The sequence below is a fragment of the Lepisosteus platostomus genome, chromosome 1 (assembly GCF_059453375.1).
Source record: "Lepisosteus platostomus isolate fLepPlt1 chromosome 1, fLepPlt1.hap1, whole genome shotgun sequence".
Taxonomy (NCBI): Eukaryota; Metazoa; Chordata; class Actinopteri; order Semionotiformes; family Lepisosteidae; genus Lepisosteus; species Lepisosteus platostomus.
In genome coordinates, this window is record NC_142611.1 from 23,767,663 (window position 1) to 23,788,516 (window position 20,854).

A 20,854-nucleotide genomic window follows, 5' to 3' on the forward strand; every position below is an offset into this window, starting at 1 on the left:
CATTTGCATCAATTTGACTCATTCACCCGTGGTTACTTGGAAATATTTTGCCTGCCCTTTTCAGTTATAGCTTAAGCTATCAAGCCACACGGTGGTGTAATGGATTGAGCATGTGACTCCAATGCTGGAGGGAGGGGGTTTGAACCTGCTCCCCGCCTGAGCTTTCTTTTAACAAAGAATGAAAGAATGATCAACGAAATGCTGTGGTGTTAATTTTTGTCTATGAAAAAATAAAGTATTTTCGTTTACAAAGATGGTTACAAAGAATGTTGACCAGGGCAATACTTTGAGCTTACAGCTTGTCCAAGGTCATTCATTATTAATACTATTAGTAATATCTTCGCTAAAGACTTTGATGCATGAAATATTGCTGCATAGTTAAAATATTTATGTTAAAGGTGGTAGGTTGTGTACTTTTGTCCAACTGACCAATCTTGCTTTCATAAAATATACCAACAATGTATAATGATTAACATGTTGTAATACACAGTTTAAATTTAAAGTCTAAAGAGTATACAACTTAAATTCTTAACTGAATAAAGATTGTCCCTCAGCAGTGATCAGGATTAAAAACCAGATGTTTTCTGGTGACAGCTCAAATGCTGTACACGAGAGGTTAAACTTAATAAGCTCCACCTGGCGGTTTTACAAGGTGATTCCGGATACTATTAACATAATCTAATTTGCATACAGTACAGACAGAGACACGTTATGACGCGTTTTGATGCGACACGCCTACCGTGTTGTACCACAGTGTTTTGAATGGCTGCATCTGTAAGATGCTAAGCTTTATTAGCTCCACCTGGTGGTTTTACAAGGTACTATTTTCCTATTTCATAAAACATGCGATATGTTGCGCATAGTTTTGGTAACTTAAAATAAAAAAGCCAACGTATAATGATTTTTAAAAACATTAACAATTACTAATTTTTGAATATAAATATAATCATATAGCTGGTGGTTGTAGCTGAAAATAAAATATACATTATAAAACTATTTTCCACTTTTTCAAATACATTTTCTGCATTGCATTCTTTAACTTGGCCACTTGCTGTACTTATTTTGGGAAAATGTTGACATGCTTGATTTAACTACCTTTTCCATGTACACTTAGTTGCAAGGTTGAAAATAAAAACAATAAAGAACATACTTATAAACTACCAATGCTGGGTGGGACCTGCAGGTATTCCCAATCAGCCTTCTTTAACTTCACTTTCTCTGGTGTTATTTTGGAATTATCTGTTCCTTCTCTGATTGATTAATTTCTGAATCAAATATGAAAAAATTGTTTTTCCTCAATTGTTTTTTGAAAAGTTTTTATATAGAATCAAATAAATCTAAATGTCTTTTGAAAACAGAGGTTTCTAAAGAAGGCTTAGAGCATTATGGAGTATGCGGCACACCTCCTTCACTGTGAATTGACACTACTCCCATCTGGAAGATGTTTCTTTGTCTCCAGGTGTACAGTAAATTTTTGAAACCTTAATTGAACTGCTCTGTGATCCAGTCAATCAATTTATGAATTGTAAACATTGCTAACCTTTCCGAAATTCAGAAGTAAATGAAAATTAGTAAACTAGTCATGCCTGAAGATTATACTTACTCAGGAGAATGAGCAAACACTATGGAAAGCAAACTTTTATAAAGTGAACTATGTCTTGATTCCTTTCCCATAGATTTTTTTAAGTAAACAGTACAGAAATGTATTAAAATAGACCAGTTTGAAAAAATACTAAAATCTGTTAAGTTATCGTCTGTGTTCCATTGTTCTGGGTTTTACCCAATCCCATAAAGATTCAATGAGCACAAAATATTATTTTTTAGGAGAAGAAACCACACTTTTGCCACAGCATTTCAATATTTATGACAAAATATTTTAGATTTATAATATAGTGTTTTTTTGTGTGTTCTCAGATATTTTGTGTAATTTTTATATGCAGTGTTTTTTAATTAATATTGTTTAAAATACTTCTTGTTCATATTGTTTCACTTCCTCTCCAAACAATTATAACATCAGTTATGCAGTAATTGTACAGATTTGTTGTCTATATATAATATTTACACATTATATACTGTTTCTTTGCAGTGTAATGGAAAAGACAACTTCATATCAAATAAACCCATCACTTAGCAAAGCTTGTAGCTCATGGAATATAAATACATGAAGTAACAAAAATAAATTTCACTGTCCCACTCGTTTGGTCTTTCGATCATAGTGAAGCTACAGTAGTTCAATGGCAAAATTCTGGCCTGTCATGTGGGAGGCCTGGGTTTGATTTCTGGACAATGCACATGTTGTATTCTTTTTTTAACAAATTGCCACTTGGGGATAATGCTCTCTCTAAACATAAAATGAATATTATAAATAATATGTATACTGACATTTTGTTCATTTCATATACCATACAATGTTAAATATTAAATTAGTATGAATAAAAATAGTCATAACTCTATTTTAAATCAATTCAATCATCCTTTGAATCAAAATGTTTAATTGATTTAAAAAAGAGATTACAATTTACTAGAATTTAACACAATATATGATTCGTAGTCATTTATAAGAAATAAAATGTATAGGCTGTCAGGATAGAAAGCATTTTTATTTTATTGCAGTGCAAAGCAAGCTCATTAAGTTTTTCCAAGTTGTTCTGCAATAGGAGAGTAAAGAAAATTAGTTTTGCCAGTAACTGAACCACAAAAGCCACATTGAAGTTTTGTATGTGTATTATGTACCTTTAAATACTACTTTTAAAGCCAGTATGTATAATTGAAATCTAAAATATTTTATGTTTTTTTCTGTAGCTACCTTTTTCTTAGATGTTGATGTAATCACAGTTTATATAATCATTTGGCTTCATCAAAAATGTTGAAGCACTTTCTCTTGCAGAGGGTACATATTGTGGGTACCTGTTTTATACATTTTGATGTGTGAAAAAGCTCACACTGAAAGCTCTTTATGCTGTGGAGCAATTTGTTACCATGTTTATTGGTTTATAATACCACTATGAGATATAATAGAAAATGAGAACTACCTGTCCATAAAAAAACCATAAGGCCGGACAGAAAGAAAAGAAACTAAAAGCTCTTTTGAAACAACAGGTTTTTCCCTGTCTGTGTGGGTTTTACACTATGTTGCTTGTTCTTCCTCTCACTGCCAAGCTCCTGAGTATTGTGTGTGTTTTGCCACAGATCAGGACATTCTGCTGGCTTCTTAAACCCAGTTCATTCCACACAATGCACTGTACTGTATCAATATATAATTAATTTGATTAAAAATGTATGTTCTTCTCAGTTTGATATCTAAAATGTCACCAATAAAGATGGCGGTGCACAATAGTGTGAATCATTTCCATGAGCTGGGCATGCTACAAATCGATTGTGGTACATTTTGCTTGGTTTTTGGTATTTAGAACTGTTTTCTGAAAGCGTTCATTAAAATTATATTAAATAAATATTTGAGCAGTGCACACTGTATCTTGGCAGCAAATTGCAATATTGCTTTTTTAGAAAAAATTTAATATAATGCAGTCTTGTTCCAACTACAATAAAACTTACAATATGCCACTGACAAAATCATTCAAATGACTACTCAAAATGTTTTGTTTTTTTACATGACTATTTGCTTTTAAATATCATGTTTTAAAGCCACTATGTATTATGTATTGTTACAGTTTTACAGAGTGCAGTTCTGCATAAATTTATTAGGAAAAATAAACGCACAATGATGTGGTGCTGTCTGGAATACCGCATTGCCTTCAGTGGCATACAGCCAGACACCTTGCGCATTCTAGATAGCTGCATCTATAGCAATATCCAAAAATAATGTGGTAATGTGAACAACCAAGGAACATAGTGTCTGTTTTGTCAAACTTAAGCAGCAGCAAATATGTTTAATTTGGAAGGTGATCTGAAAGTCATAAACATAATAATACAGACTGATTCCATAGTGATGTTTTATCTAGTATTGCACAAATATTAAATATTAAATAAAAATTTCCAAAGCTTTCCAAAGTTTACTGGTGGTGACAAGTCACATCTTCAAGGATAGTAACTCCAGGCAATACCACTACTCCCCAGTGGATGGATGTCCCAGCACCTTGATGTTTAGCAGAACTATAGTCATTTCTTGAAGATGGTCTTAAAGTCACAGGTTGTCATCAATCATCTAAAAAGATGACCAACCAACCAGGTACTTGTAGAACATGGAGACCCATTGACATTTTAATCAATCACCAATCTTATTTTCCCAAGTAGTGCACATCACTTCTAACTCTGATTCTCTCCACTGAACTAAATTGGCTAGCTGAAACAGAACCATCACAACTGTTGTCTATGATTTAGGAATCACTGAGTTAGAGAGTGAGCTAATATGTAAAGACATACTTCAGTAACCAATTTTCTGGGAGCCAACCGAGTTTGGCCCCTTTTGTGTGACTCACCTAGACCAAGCAGTTATCAATATGCAAATACTTTTTCCCTGTTCAGCTCAATGCTAACCCAAACAACCCACTGGAGGGAACTTACTATCAGCATGAAGCATCAGCAGAACCTCTCTCTTCCTAATATTACTAGATGCACCTGGTTTGGATGAGCATGTAGCAAGTTCAGCATGGATTAGACAACAATGCAAAGCACCCTGTCAGCTGTTCCCTTATTCTTCTGTACAGTAGTTATGAATCCACTGCTATGGATGAGTATACAGATGTAGCCACACAGAATGTGCATCATTTCTCAGTAATGTGGCGTCTGTAATGCAGTGTGGTTAGTTATGTGATTCACTGGCCAAAGACAATTGATAGGTGGCACATTTGGTGCATTAGAAGTTAGTGAAACGGTTATCTCATTTAAATTGTTTGCCTATTGTTTATCATCTTTAAATCCACTTAATATGGAATATTAATATGGAATATTGTAACTAAAAGAAAAAAATGATAGCTGACAACAACAATATATAAATATATTATACATACTGTACAGATGCAGCCATTCAAAACGAGCAGGTGATACTGCATTATTTTGCGGTGCGCTTGACGCAGTCTACCGCAAGTTACAGTAAATTCTCAGTATAGTACCTCAAGTAAAATAATAGTATCCGGAATTTCCGCAAGGTGGAGCTAATAAAGCTCAACCTCTCATGTTTGAGCTGTCGCCATCAAAGTCTTTAACGAAGATATTACTAATAGTATTAATAATGAATGACCTTGGACAAGCTGTAAACTCAAAGTATTGCCCTATTGTCATTGTAAAAGTAACACCACAGCATTTCATTTTCGCATTTGTTTCCAATCATGCAAAGTACAGTAATTTTTGAGAATTTCCGATTCACCATGCCTTTCACATGCTCATAAAAGAGATTGATTTAGGAACATAAACATATTACTGTATGCAAACTGTACTGTATACAGTATGCATATGTATATTTAATGTCTTTACTGTGCCCGTTTAAGTATTATGAATATTGATATGGAATTTTACCACTGAAGGGAAATCTTAGTAGCTGAACATGAAAAGAATAGGAGCATACTATAACGCGTGTGAAGGCCATAAATTATATTAATTTTGGAACATAAACATACAGTATATGGCTGGTCTTGGTAGTTTAAAGAAAAAATACACACCAGTATTCCATTTCTCCCTAAACATTTTAAGTATCGAAGTCTTTAACTAACGTGATACCGGAGTCAACAAGCATACTTTTAGAATTTGATTAAAAGGGAATATAATATGGAATCGCGTATCTAAAGAAATTAATAATGATATAATTATATTCATGTACCGCAACACAAGAATAGTACAGGCTGTACAATATCTGTTGATACTGTTTCTGTAGGGCTTTTTCAACGCTCCTCAGGTGAGTTTGCCAGTGGCACTGTGGGTTAGGTTCCTAACTTATATATTATACGTTGGGTGTCCGAATCCAGCCGGAACCATGACTTTTTTTTTAACAAACATTTCTTTGAAAAAATTAAATAGGGTTAGTGTTAGGGTTACTGTCAAACTTTAAATCAACAATTGATTTAAGAACGATCTGTCAAAGTGCAATGAAATACAATACTGTTGTTGTTGTTATTGTTGTTTTTATCCTATAAAGCGTTTTGAGAAGCCACCTTTAAAGCTGCTATATAAAAGCGCTGATTCTTATGGAATGTGTTTTCTTTCTTGATTCTTATAGATGCCCGGTTCCGCTGGGGATTAAAAAAAAAACCCATGGAATCGCGCATCTAAGGAAATAGCATTCTCTCCTCATATACGGCATTTGAGCTTTAAATTTAAACTCTGTATTACAGCATGTAATCATCAGTCATTAAAAAGTTGGTATATTTTATGAAAGCAAGAATGCTCAGTTGGACAAAAGTACACAACCTACCTTTATCATAAATATTTTAATTATGCAGAAATATTTTATGCATCAAAGCCTTTACCGAAGATATTACTAATAGTATTAATAATGAATGACTTTGGACAAGCTGTAAACTCAAAGTATTACGCTGGTCCACATTCTTTCTAACCCTCATTTTAAACGAAAACGAAAGGGGGAAAATTTGACTCGAGAAGAGGCTCTGGTGAAATTTCTCTTTTTTTAATTTATCTTTTTTTCTTGGAAAAACATCTTACCCACTGCAATCCAGGCACAGAAGGATTAAAAGATGCCAGACAGGCAGGGGGAAGAGTGAGTTCTAAATAAAGAGGTATCCAGGTAACAGTGAAGGTAACAGCCACAGATGGGGCCTACTTAGCCCGCCAGGGTTACCCTACTCTCCCGGAGGAGGCCCACCAGGAGATAACGCTCCAGGCGTTTCTCTGGGCCCTGGCGCCGACTGAGGTGCAGCGCCACTTGATGCTGGCCACGCCGGTCCCCTTGGAGCAGGCCCTGGCTCTGGCTGAGCAGGCTGATGCCGTATTCGAGGAGACTGGTGGGCACCAACGGAGGGGTGCACGGGGAATCAGATGGGGAGGAGGAGACGGCCAGTGTGGCAATGCTGGGGGAGCGACGACAGCTTGTCATCTGCCACCGCTGTGGGGAGAGGGGACACATCGCACGGGAGTGCCAGGCGCTAGAGCCCTGGGGACTCTGGAGGCCATCGGAAAACAGGAGCGGGGCAGCCTAAAGGGGGGAAGGCCGCCCTTGAGCGATGCTACCCCCACTCCGGAAAGCCAGAAGGAGCGCTTCACCCCGCCTGCTGCCGTGGGAAGTGTTGGCCACAGCCGGGGCTTATTTCTTGCCTCATTGAGGGCAGACCCTGCCAAGCCCTCGTCGACACCGGTTTGACCATCACCCTGCCAGGCCTGGTGTCCTGCCGGGGACCAAGGCAGCCGGACCCCCAGGGCCCTCACCGTGCACTTTGGGGCTGCGAGGGTGAAACACCCCTTCTACAGTACCTTGCCCCAGTCCGTGAGGACTATATCCTGGGGTTGGACTGGTTGCAGCAGGTGGGTTGTAGCCTTAACTTGGGCTGGCGAGAGTTGGTGGGGCAGGGGGAATGAATCAGTCTCGTGGTGGGTGGGGTGGGAGGTGTCTGGGGTGTGTGGGTTGACCGGAGCGGGAAGCGGAGGTGACATCGGCGGGCGTCGCTTTGGCTTGTCGGAGCCGCGGGTGTCGGGGCGAGCGTGCCAGAGCTAACTCCCAGTACGGTGAGATAAGCTTGCCCCTACCCGTTCTGTATGGCACTCTGTGCACTGTGGGAGGCCTTGGAGGTGAGGGACGGGGTGCATCACCGGGGGTGGCAGGTGCCCTCCAGCGGCGAGTTCACTGCGTGGCGGCCTCCAGCTGGCCATGCACCGCTTGGAGAACTGCCCCACGGAGCGACCGCGACACCACAAACTGCCACCTGACCTCGCCGCTGGAGGGCACCCGCCACCCCCGGCGCAGCACCCCGTCCCTCATGCCCAAGTCAAGGCAACCACCCACCTGCTGCAACCAGTCCAACCCCAGGATACAGTCCTCACAGACTGGGGCAAGGTAGAAGGGGTGTTTCACCCTCACAGCTCCAAAGTGCACGGTGAGCGCCCTGGGGGTCCGGCTGCCTCGGTGCCCTGCAGGACACCGGGCCGCAGCAGGGTGATGGTCGAACCAGTGTCGACGAGGGCCTGGCAGGGTCTGCCCTCGGTGAGGCAGGGAAGGAATAAGCCAACTCTTCCCACAGCAGGCGGGGTGAAGCGCTCCTTGCTTAGAATAGCAATATTATGGACAATCAATTTACAATTAATATAGAAAATCACATATTAAATTTGGGAAATTTGTTTTCAAAAGTCCTCATATCAACGATGCCTATACTGTTTTCCTCTACAGTATGCTAATCTATTGTAGTGCATTCGCCCCCCTCTTAGGCTGCGCAAACAATCTTTTAGATTTTTATAGAGAAATAGAGGCTGTACAGTATGCTTTACAATATAAACATTTACTGTCAAACTTTAAATCAACAATTGATTTAAAGACGATCTGTCAAAGCGCAATGAAACCTATTACTCAATTCTTATGGACTCTCGGTCCCGCCAGGGATTAAAAAAAAAACATGGAATCGCGTATCTAAAGAAATAACAGTAACTATCTTCATGCACAAACAGTAGCATGTTACATTATTAATTTGGGGGTCTCCTCTTGCCAGAAAGCGCTAAATTGCATTTTGAGTGCAGTTTTGGACTTTTTTTTAAATTACAACCCATAAATAAGCAGATACTGTTTAGACTTTTAATTAATTTAAACTATTACAGCAGCACAATGTGCTTTTTCATGCATGTTTGCTATTAATTCATTTAGGGCTTACTGACAGAAGTGCTGTTTTTTATGCATGCCAAAAAATTTTGGTGTCGTTGTCTCGGCTTTAAAGGTACCCCCGTGCTGGAAGAATTTTACCTCGGAACGTTTGCCCAGCTTACATAGGCACATCCCGGAATTTTGACTTCACTGTGTAAGAAGAAATATTAAAGACTACTTGGCATAGATAAAAAAGCTTGGATTCCCCTGGACAGTATCTTATACAGTACACATATCTTTTTCTGTTGTCTTTGTTGATCTTTTGAGGATCCTAATTCTGCACCCCTGGGTGTTTCTCTCTCTCTCTTGCGTTGTTGGCAGGCGGGGGCTGTGTGTCTCTGGTCGGGGGTGCGGGAGAGCTGGGCTGGCAGGTGGTGACGGAGAAGAAAAATAAAGGCTTTAACTTGCTTTAACTCCGCAAGTCTGAGTTCTTGTGTCCGTCCTATCCGAAACCCGAAAGTAATACAATATGTATCTATATAGCAGGTGGTGTACAGCTTTTTAGTATAAATTACACTTTTCTAAAATGTATTTAAAAAAAACACACACATGATAGAAGCAGGATGCAGAAGCAGGGACAGTTGTCAGAAGGAAAGAGGGTGACTATTCGTTGTTATTAAATATGACTTAAATTCGATCATTTTGTGATATTTAGAAATATAAGAAGTCAATTAATTGTCCATAATATTGCTTTTCTATTTTTTCAAAGAAATGTTTGTTAAAAGAAAAGTTACAGCACCGGCTGGATTTGAACACACAACCTGTGGGTTATTAGTCAGGCACGTAAACCAGTAGGCTACTTGGGAAGTCACATGAAGAGAGGTGAAACAGACCTACACAGCCCTGTCGCAGTACACGAATATAATTATATCGTTATTAATTTCTTTAGATAAACGATTCCATATTATATTAGCAGAAAAGCTTAAAACTACCACTTTTTTACACGCTATATCACATGTTAAAGACCTCGATGCTTAAAATGTTTAGGGAGAAATGGAATACCGGTGTGTATTTTTTCTTTAAAGTACGGAGACCAGCCATATACTGTAATACTGTATGTTTATGTTCCAAAATTAATACCGTTTATGGCCTTCACACGCGTTACAGTATGCTCCTATTCTTTTTATGCTCAGCTACTAAGATTTCCCTTCAGTGGTAAAATTCCATATAAATATTCAATACTAAAACGGGCACAGTAAAAACATTTAAATCTTTTCCTCGACCGGCCCCTGTCGGTCAACCAATCACATACCGCAGTATTTTGCATCACGATGCGCGAGGCTGTAGCCAATTACCCGCGGTGTGCCACGTACTTTGAATGGCTGCATCTGTATATAGCTGTTAGTATATATACTTTATAAAAAGCTATAATGTTTTAACATTTTCTATGAATACTTGCTGTTGTTATTGATGTTAAAAAATTGTAGTACTTTTTAAAATCCATTTAATAGAGAATAGTAATATGGAAATGTTGGTACCTAAAAATTAAAAATAGTTATTAGTTATAGTTATAGTCATTAACTATATTAATTTATGCATAAAAATATAATATATTTAAATGACTGGCAGTAGTACCGTATTCTTATTTTATAATACCGTATACTTTTTTATAAAAACCTACATCAATTTCTTTGCCTTATTTACTTCTGGTTATTTTGGAATGATTTAGCCGTGTACAGCTACATTGCTGATTGATGCTTTGGTAGAGTGGTAAAGTGCTTGCCTATCATTAAAAATGTCCTAGATTCAATTCCTGGTTAGAGCACAATTGTAATTTTTATTTTTAACAAATAAAGACTCCTTCTCTGAAAATAAAATATTAAATAATATGCACACTATATTTACATGTTTTATATTTTATATATCACAACATGTTAAATATTAGAATAATATTAATAAATTAATAACATGAACATGAATGTTAATTAACAAACGTGAAAACTGTCAATGGCGAGAGTAAAAACCAGTTCTACCAGTTTACAAGAAGTCTTAAAACAAAATCATATATAATTATCTAGAATAACAAAGTGGTATTAAAAATACTGAAACACCCCCCCCCCCCCCCAGAGTATAAAAAACACAAATATCAATACAATATTTACATAGTACAATAATATCTCAGAGCATTATTAAGAATATTAATTTGTGAATAATTAATAATTGCAAACTATATTTTGAGGGTGACTTGTCATTGTTTTCACAAATTTCAATGTATTATTAAAATACTTATTTTTGAGACATGATGTTTCAGATGTCAATAACCTTGAGAGCAAAACACACAGAGCATTCAAGCCACAGGCTTTTTAAACATTGCAATTTGTAAGAATATTTACAACATCTAGTACCTGGTTGCATTTTTAGAAACCTTTGTTTTTTTTGTTTATACTTTTTTGTATATATTGTTTATACGCAAAGGCCTGAATAAAGCACATCCATGGTTTTAGCAAGTTTATAAAGTGAGAATTACTATTCATATATTTCTCTGTATATATTCAAATATATTTATGTAATTTAAATTTGAAATTAATATGTATACTATATTGATGTGTTTATTAATTTTATGTATCATTTTATGTTACATTTTCACTTTACATTCACAATCTCTCAAGTCCATGGTGGTATTGGAGTTGTGTCAATTATTAAATTTAGGAAGGGCGACACTAACTTCAGCCCTACACCCAGACTGGGAAAGGTGTTATAACCAGTCAAAAGGGTGCAGTGTCACAGAGTTCAGCACATATGTTTATTAATGAGGGGCTATGAACTGCAGCAGCTGTAAGTCCTCCACTGATATTAGTGGTTTTATAATATATTAAATACCACTCAGATTAACTACAGTATGTCTGCTTTTACTGTTTTGGCTAAATGGGACAAATAGAAAGACTAATCAGACAGGATATCAGAGTTTAATAAGTGAATACATAGGTCTAAAATATTTTGCATAACAAGACCTTCAAAGAAACAAATCTTCAGTTAAGATTGGATATCACAGTAAGTATCACAACTGTTGATTTTTGATCACTTCCCTGAGAGGAGGATCGAACAGAAGTAATAAACACATTCCCATGTGTTAACACATCTGCTAACACAGCCAGTTGTAAGAGCAAGATAATTTTGTGCTCAATGAAATAAGTTACAATATGGTCAGGCAGACAGATTTTAAATTCTTTAAGCAAACATATCTGTTTAAGTTGGTCAAAATCAGCTACTTTGCAAGCAATTAATAACATATCTGAAATTATTCTTTCCTCACGTGCAAACTCAACAAAGTTTTGTCACGCCCTCTACAGCTAGAGGGCCCTCCTATTCTGTCCTATCCCTAGTTTCCCTGTGCTTTGCTTGTCCTTCCGGGTTGTCTTTGTCTGGGGCTATATATTTCCGGGTCACTCTTTCCTCCTTGCTCAGCATTAAGGGATGGGATTTCTTGAGACCCCTGCACCATGTCTCCCTATTTCAGTGGCCTTAGGGCATAGGTTTCTACCCGACATCATCTGACCTCCTGAGCCCGGGCTAACCCCCGTTTCGCCGCTACCCATAGGGTCTTTTTTTGCTCTCCTGCCATTCCACAGCATGTCTTTCTGACATCTGTGACAAGTTTTGATTGTTTTGTCATTTCAAAACCTTTGACGATGTGTCTAAGGGACTTATTCATAATGTAATCAAAACAAAACCCCCACTGGGCACACCATAATCTTATATGCACATGTGAAATACAGTAGGTTAATAACTTCTGTTTTTGAAAGGTTTCAGATTTGTTTTAAACTTTGTATCTGTTGTAATTGATAATACAATGGCAAATAAAATTGTGGTTCTACTGTTTATTGCCTAATATTGCAATTGTTATACATGTGTGTTGTACCAGTGATCTGGTTGTTGGGGTACTCATAGGTTTGGTCTTAGCTTTTTCACATTGAAAAATATGTGCATTTGCTGTGCTGGTTTTACAATAACTCAAATACTAATTTTTATTTATCTGTGGAATAGTTTGTCTTACTTATTGTTAAGTTACACCGTCAGACTACACTGCAATGTGGAAAAAAATTACATACAGGACTTTTTTCTCCAAATTAGGATTTTTTAAAGCGGTTTCTCACTTTTGCTTAAAGGGTTTACTCACAACTCGCAGTGGGGGTGTAATGTAACAGTGTGTAATGTAGTTTTCAAACGTCGGCTACGTGAATCGAGTATAAGAAATTCACCTGAAGTCATATCCATAGATATACCAAAACACTATCATGTTACATGTTACAGCGTACATTATTCACTGTGCATTCTGAATGGCTGGATTTATAGCTCAATATTGATTATTACCGATCTTGAGAAATCAATTGCAATCCAAACACATGCTGATATCAATTTAATTAATCTAAGTAACATTATCCACTTATGAGTGTCTGAATGTTGTGTATGATTAATGAGTCCAATTAATGACTTAGTATAGACAATGGTATATTCAACGTAAAAGCCTTGTTTTTGTATCTCTTGATATCTGTTAAAGATTTATAACCCTCACATAGCAAGATGCTGTTTGTATCCAGGCAAACTTTTATATATTTACTTTGAGTGCTTTTATGTACAAATTTTATATATTAATAAATGTATCCTGTGTGCTTTGAATCCACGTGAAAACTACTTATTATTCTGTTGATTGATTCCTAATAGCCAAAGTAGGTTCATGCAATTTACTGTTACAATTAAAATTGTGCCAGTAAATTCACACAAACATCTACACTGCCCTAAATGTGTGCCTAAAACACGTGCATAGTTCTTTATCAGCTTAGGCAGATGCTATGATTAAGTGTCAGATATCACACTTTAGTCCTGAAGCATAAAAATCGATAGTGAACTTGAACCCATAGCCTTAATACTTTATTCACCACCTTGATAATAACTTTCTTTTGCTATTAAAAAATATAATATTAAGATAGAAAACTGTACCCTTTTGAGAGAAATGGAAAATTAAGGGTTGACCTGTAATTGTTAATCACATCACTGATATATTGTTTGGTTTTGACTTACTCTTTTAACTATGATATAAGAGCAGCAAGGTGAAGGTATAGATCACAGGTAAGTAACTCATTCATAATGTTGCTAATGAAATGGAAAATTTAGACTGAAATAAAAATGTGTGAATAGTTCAATGAAACATGTAGCATTTGCACTACGTATGTGAGGGCTTACATTAACAAATAAAAAAAAAATCTAGAGCAGACATAAAAAAGGATAAAGAAGAAAAACATTAAGCTTGTTTACATCAATTCATATTTTAAAGCATACATTTACCCAGATATAGACACAAAAAGGTGAATGTTTATTACTAAAGATGTTATTGGAATGTATAAACTGATTTTTTTTTCAGATTGATGTTTAAGTCAAATAATTCTGAACTGTGGTGTAATGAGTTAAATGCAACCACTGTGCTTTACTGTTCCAGATCTGACCTTCTGTTTCTTTTTGAATTCAGATTGATGCCTTAGCCTTTCTGTAATTTCATTAATGATTATTAAGAATGCCCTGGATGCATCAATCAATTTTGATGTTAACAAATCCTGCAAAACTGACCTTTCAAAATCAATGCTCTTGGTTTTCTTTTTACAGAAGAAAGAAAAGGCCTCCATCATTAAGAAAAACAATGCATATGCAGTGGCAGTAGCGAACTATGCACCAAATATTACAAAGGACTCTGTGCTACCCACAATATCCAAAAGTGCCACCTCAGATCCAAACAAGACCAAACCAGAAGCCAAACCAGTGGAAAACAAGAAGACATTCAACAGTGTAAGCAAAATTGATAGGATGTCACGAATAATGTTTCCTGTTCTATTTGGAAGTTTTAACCTAGTTTACTGGGCTACATATTTAAACAGGGAACCTGTCATAAAAGGTCTGGTACCGTCAAAGTAGATGTTCAAACACAATGTAAATTATTCTAAATATAGGACTGAAGACATGCCAAATACAACAAATAACTGCTAATCTATGTGCTTTGGTAAATTGGCCTAAGATAGCCAAGCTTTTTACATTTTATTTAAGAATTTTTCCCCGATTTATTTCTGCAAAGCTCTTTGATTAACTTGTCATTAGGTTGTACTGTATATACATTGTTTCAGAATATTCATTTTTGATAATTTTTCTTCACACAGTATATTTGTGCTTCAGATGTTTCTAGTCATGTTATGAATCCCTGCTTTAAAAATATTTTTCTTCATTTTTGTGATATGAGACTAATAAAATCATTTATGATGTGTGCACTTCAATTTGTTCAGCTTTTTAGCATAAGCTCTTGTAGGCAGCAGTTGTATATCTTAGTGTTGTCTTCAGTTAGTGTTTTTTAATGGACCAAAATACCTACAAGTGCTTAAATTTTGAAAGATGTTTCATAGCAAAATATTTTGTATTTAATTTTCTGTGAGAATATTTATGAAAGCTTTGATTTTGTTTCCTACACGGGGTTTTATTGCTATGGAAATTGGTACTCTGTTTTATTGCTAATCTAATCTTATGTTCTGTCATTATGTACATATACTATCTTTTGTTAGTATTATTCCAAAATTATTTAATACATTACAATCAGTTACAGATTGCGCATTGGCTTGTTTTTTAAAGGAAAGTTGATTTATTATTATAATAATTATTATATTAATACACTGCATAAAAATCAAGCCCTTATTTGTATATTTTTATGTACTGAGAAGAATTGTTATGTATATAACCCATAAATTATGGACTAAAGATTTTTTAAATTATTCACAAAAACATCTTCTTTTTAAATACATAACAACAATCTAGCATTGTAACACTTAGTATTTTGCATTATGAGTATGACTACTTATTTTTAGTGGCCAAATATTAAATTGCAGGGAATAATTTTTAAGACTGAATGCCTGATTTGTGTTAAATTTAAATAATACATTATTTAAATTGGAGAAATTGTAATAAATAATATCTAATTTAACTTAAAGTAATCTTTAGGAATATGTTTGAAAAAAATCATTGTATTTCTATATAATATATACTGCAATTCTTTGGAGCAGGTCATCATGTTGTACTGAAGAACATTTTAGATATATAAATTCAATGTTTATTTTTTATTAATTTTACATAAATTAGCAGTTGTTAGTTGATCTGAACATGGATAAATCTTTGTTATAAACATTTATATTGTAAGTAAATATGTAGTTTAGTGCAAATTGTTACAGTAGTGTACAGTAATTATTCGAATACGTTCAGAGCTGTGGCACACATTAAATCTCAGTACACTGTATATATGTTTATTAAAATATTGGGAGGGTCTGACATGGAACTGGAGAAAGATTGATCAGATATTCTTTTGATGTTAAAACTCATTGTTTCATAAAGCAATTCCTTTATTATAATTCTTTAGTCCTTTGCATGGTGGTATTACTGTCAAAGTCACATTATAATTAAAAAAAAATAAACTTTTTAACACCTTTTTCTTGTTCAGCTCCCAATTAAAGTTGTCATTAAACCTGAAATGAATTTCCTCCTCCTACAGTCAAATTGTCAAACTGAAAGATGCACTTTAACAAAGTCTATTATTTCACTTGTTCTAGGCATTTTTTATTTTCCAATTACTTTAAAAAGAATTGTATGATAGTATAGTATGCAGAGTATGTTAAGCAATAAAACCCACTTGATATTACACATGATCTATAGAAATGTAAGGAAGTGGAAGCTTTTTAATATGCCTAGGATGTTTCCATGATGCCTTTTTTTCTAAATTAAGTTGCAAAGTATCTTGTAATAATCTGTGTTGTGAAGCAAACATATACTGATGCACAAAGTAAAATCAACTATGGTTTCCAATGCATTTAATGTAGTAATTTGACCAAAGTCACAGAAAATGTGAACAAATTGTTTAAGTGAAAATATTAAAAGGTTAGTATCACATGTGACCTTAATGTGCATTACTTTAATCTTGGCAATGGTAATTCATAGACTTGGTCAATTTCTGGAGGGATTCTTTTGTTATTTTTTGCTATTTTTCCATCATGCACCAGTGAAGTGGCAAAGCTGTTTCTTGTTTATGGTATTATCATATTGGTATCATAGATTTTCTACTTGATTAAGGTCAGAAGAAGAAGCTTCCCATGGCAAAACCTTGATTGGTGTAATCAATCATAGTGTGATCTTATATTGTCTGGCTGGAAAATTGAAACTTCTGTATTGGCTCGCAAAAATAGAAAAACTGGTGTCTCAGGGATTTTGTCAATGTATTGCTGAGAAGTAAGGATGCCGTCAATCTACAACAAACATTTTATTTTGTGTGTGTGTTAGAAGAGATTCCTCCCCACATCATAATACTTCCAAAATCTCATCTGTTAGCTTGAATAATGCAACAAAATGCTTAAAACACTCCACTACTCTCTCTGTTGCAGTTTCAGATGTTTTGTGAAATGAATATGATGATTTTATCTCTCACCAAATGACTCCCTAATATTTAAGTGGTGACCTACTTAACTCTGATAAGGTTATTCCTTCCTGAAATTCCCCATACTGTACTCTTGGCAGTTTGAAAATTATTAGGCAGATGGCTAAGATAAATTAAATGTACCCTGATCGGTGTAGGTACCATGTACTTCTGCCTTTAAGGATATAGCCTTTTTTGCACAGAGCAGATGTCTCAGGAGCAGACTGATTATTATTTAAGCACATCTGATTATTATTCTCCATTAAAGTTTTCTCATAATCAAGCCATCTTCAAACAAAATGGTTTTAATGATAGCTGGTCTGTTATCTCCCCATGGCTGTTGTTTACTGGAGAAGATTTTTGTAAGCAATCAAGATATCTTAATTACTCAAGTGGTGCATGGTTGTACCATTAATTGTTCTTGTTTATTTAAAATTCTTGACTGTTTTTAAAGATTATTTCCAGGGCTGATTTTTTCAGATTTCTAGAGGATGGGGTATTTAAGGCATAATTATTTTATTTTTCTGTGGTATACAAATTAATCAGTAAGGATGATCATTTTTATTATATTTAAGAGTTAGATTTTATTACTTCAAGGTAATAGCACTGTATATGAATCACTTAATTGCCAGAAACCTCAGCAGCTTACGTTTTATAAATATACTGTATTGACAAAATAGATAAATATTTTATTTGATTGAATTCAATGCTTGATTACAAAACAACATGTTCAACAAATGAAAATGTTCATCCATAAACATAACACATGACTGAGAACATGATGTGCAGAATAAGGCTCCAAATTTCTCAGTCAATGGAATCTTTTCTTTGGCTAATGCTATTTGTAAGGATGTGATGGGTTACACTTGAAAGAGTATAAGGAAGCTTATGGCAAGAAACTAAAAATACATTCAAAACACTAAGAAGGAATGGAAATGTAAGAATGGGAGGGTAGAACCTGCAGGGTAGATATACAGGGAAACAAAAATAGTATCCTGGAGAAAAACAAAAAACACGAAGTGATTAAATGATTATATCTAAATTTAGGATTAAACTAGAAAAATTAGGAGCTACTCCATTAGCAGTCAATTACAACGCAATTGGAATTTGAATTATACATTCCAAGATTTGCAGACTTCTGAGGAAACAGGAAATAGAAAAACATAAATAGAAGAGGTGGTGGTTTAGAACTAAACATCAAAAAGAGTATCCAGACAGAGGAATTTAACATATTCATGGATCTGATTTGACCTCTCAGATTCAAATTGTACTTATGATGCAGTGAACAAAATAAAATATAATATATATTAAATATAATCAAATCAGTTATGTGCAAAGGAAGAAATGAACATCTTTGGATATTCTAATTTTCCTCACATTAACTAGGAAACGGCATCAAGGATCAAATCAGTAGTTAAAACTACAATTGGCAACCCACTGAAGCTAAATTGGTGTGAGTCTGGTTAGTGCCTGGATGAGAGACCAGATTGCTACTTGAAGAGGTATTAGAGGGGCCTATAGGGGGTCCTAATGCCCTAGTATAGTGACGGTGCTGTCCTTCGGATGAGACATAAAACCGAGGTCCTGATTCTTTGTAGTCATTAAAAATCCCAGGGCATTTCTTGAAAAGAGTAGAGGTGTAACCCCAGCGTCCTTGCCAAATTTCCCATTGGCCCATACCAATCCTGGCCTCCTAATAATCCCCATTTAGGAATTGGCTTCATTACGCTGTTCGCCTCCACACAGCTGATGTGTGGTGAACATTCTGGCACACTATGGCTGCCATTGCATAATCCAGGTGGATGCTATACACTGGTGTTGGTGGAGGGGGGTCCCCATTACCTGTAAAGTACTTTGAGTGGAGTGTCCAGAAAAGCACCATGTAAGTGTTACCAATTATTGTTTTTATTATTAAATAAGTGTGAGTGAGGAAAACCAAGGTGAGAGAAACATTAGGTAGCTTTAATCATAACATTTAAAAAAATGCATTTTAAACTATATGCATCAGTTACTGTAAAAAAACAAAGGTCAATTTCAGGAAAGCTGACTATGATTAATTGATTCAGAGCTTAAGTGAAAAAGAATGGTAAAGAACAGACATGGAATCAGTTGAGAATGAAGCAGAGTCAGAGAAATAAAGATTGCAATGGAAGACTCAAGTAACTTTTTTTTAATACAATAGCAGCTAAAGAACAGCAAATAATTAAATTAAATGTCTCAGTGCTGAAGATAGGAAAAAATAATAGTGAGAAGTATTAAATGAATATTTTACTCAAGTGTTCATAAAAGATTAAATTAATCATAGGCCTCTACTTACAATATGTGAAAAATCAAAAGTCAGTATTTAATTTACTTAAGGAAACAAGAGCTGATACTTATGGGCCTAAATAAATTGCAGATATATTTCTAGAGAGGGATAATATCCATTGACCACAAATTGCTAATGTTGCACCCAGACTAAGGGTAAGCTTTGTTTAACTGACAGATTTTTTTAACAAGATATAGCAGTAATAGATATAAGTAATTTTAATTTTCTGAACAATGATTTTGTCTACTAATGAGATATATATAGGAATCAAAGGAACAAGTAATTGGTTTATTCCGTGCTGAAAAGAGAAGAAAGAAAACACAATGTTTTGGCTATGGAGCCTTCTTCAGGTGTACGGTTTCTTTCTTTCAGCATGGAATAAACCCATTACTTGTCCCTTTGCAGCCCATGCATGCTGATGCAACTACCTATCTGAACTATATATAGGAATGCCCCATGCTCTGTCACACACTGACAGGCAACAAGAACTAAATCTTTTTTAATCTTGAAAATTTAAAACTGTAACAGTATCTGATTCAAATATTAAAACCCTCAGAAACATTTATAAAGTTAACTCTATGGACCTCTTCAGAAACAACAGTGTAGTACTACCCAAAGAACACAAATAAAAACTAAGGGGAAGTGTACTTAGGAATGAGAACTGCGGACATGTATTTACACAAAGGGTTGTGAGAGCCTGGAACAAACTACCCAGAGCCATTGTGTTGAAGCCAGTACCTCTCTTTCCTTCAAGAAACACCTTAACAGCTAAATGAGATCTTCAGATACAATTTACTACTAAAAACCAAATGCACCTGAGTGGTGAATGGACTACCCTCATTTAAAAAAATGCACTTCTTATATTTCTTGTCACCTGAAGTTCCAAACCTAGTTGAAAATGTGCTGTGATTATAGAAGCTGTAATTTATATTGACTCTGTACTCTGAAGTTGTCTTAAATACCTGTTTTAAATACATTTGAGCTATTTATGAAATACATTTACCTGTATATAATACATATTAAGATATTTGAACATTTCAAATAATTCTTATTTTGTTCATATTTTGCAAAACTACAGATTGGGTTTAGAAGACTTTTTCATGTTTTGATCCATTGTTCACTGATAAACAACCACTGTATTTTCTTCAATCTTCTTCTGAATGTACACTTCCCCTTCAGTGTTTGAGAGTCACATGTTCTTCATTACTGCTCATTTATTAGCTTGAAGTTTGCAATATTTGGAGAGATATAAAGATTTGTATACTGTACATTGTAAATTAAAGTTTGTTCTCAATTAATTATCTTGGTTATGTAAGGCAGCAATATTAAGAAAAAATTGGGTCAAGTATATGTGAAATCA

At 35.2% G+C, this 20,854-nt stretch overlaps 1 protein-coding gene across 1 annotated transcript in view; it reads left to right on the top strand.

The window, feature by feature from the left end:
• The window catches only part of gabra2a (gamma-aminobutyric acid type A receptor subunit alpha2a), a 377,683-nt gene extending 359,455 nt beyond the window's left edge, over nucleotides 1-18,228 (top strand). Inside the window, exon 10 of the mRNA XM_088627451.1 lies at nucleotides 14,354-18,228. Within this exon, the coding sequence (XP_088483577.1) occupies nucleotides 14,354-14,659 (306 nt within the window). The 3' untranslated portion in view covers nucleotides 14,660-18,228. The remainder of the gene's footprint in view (nucleotides 1-14,353) is intronic.
• The last annotated feature ends 2,626 nt before the right edge of the window (nucleotides 18,229-20,854 follow it).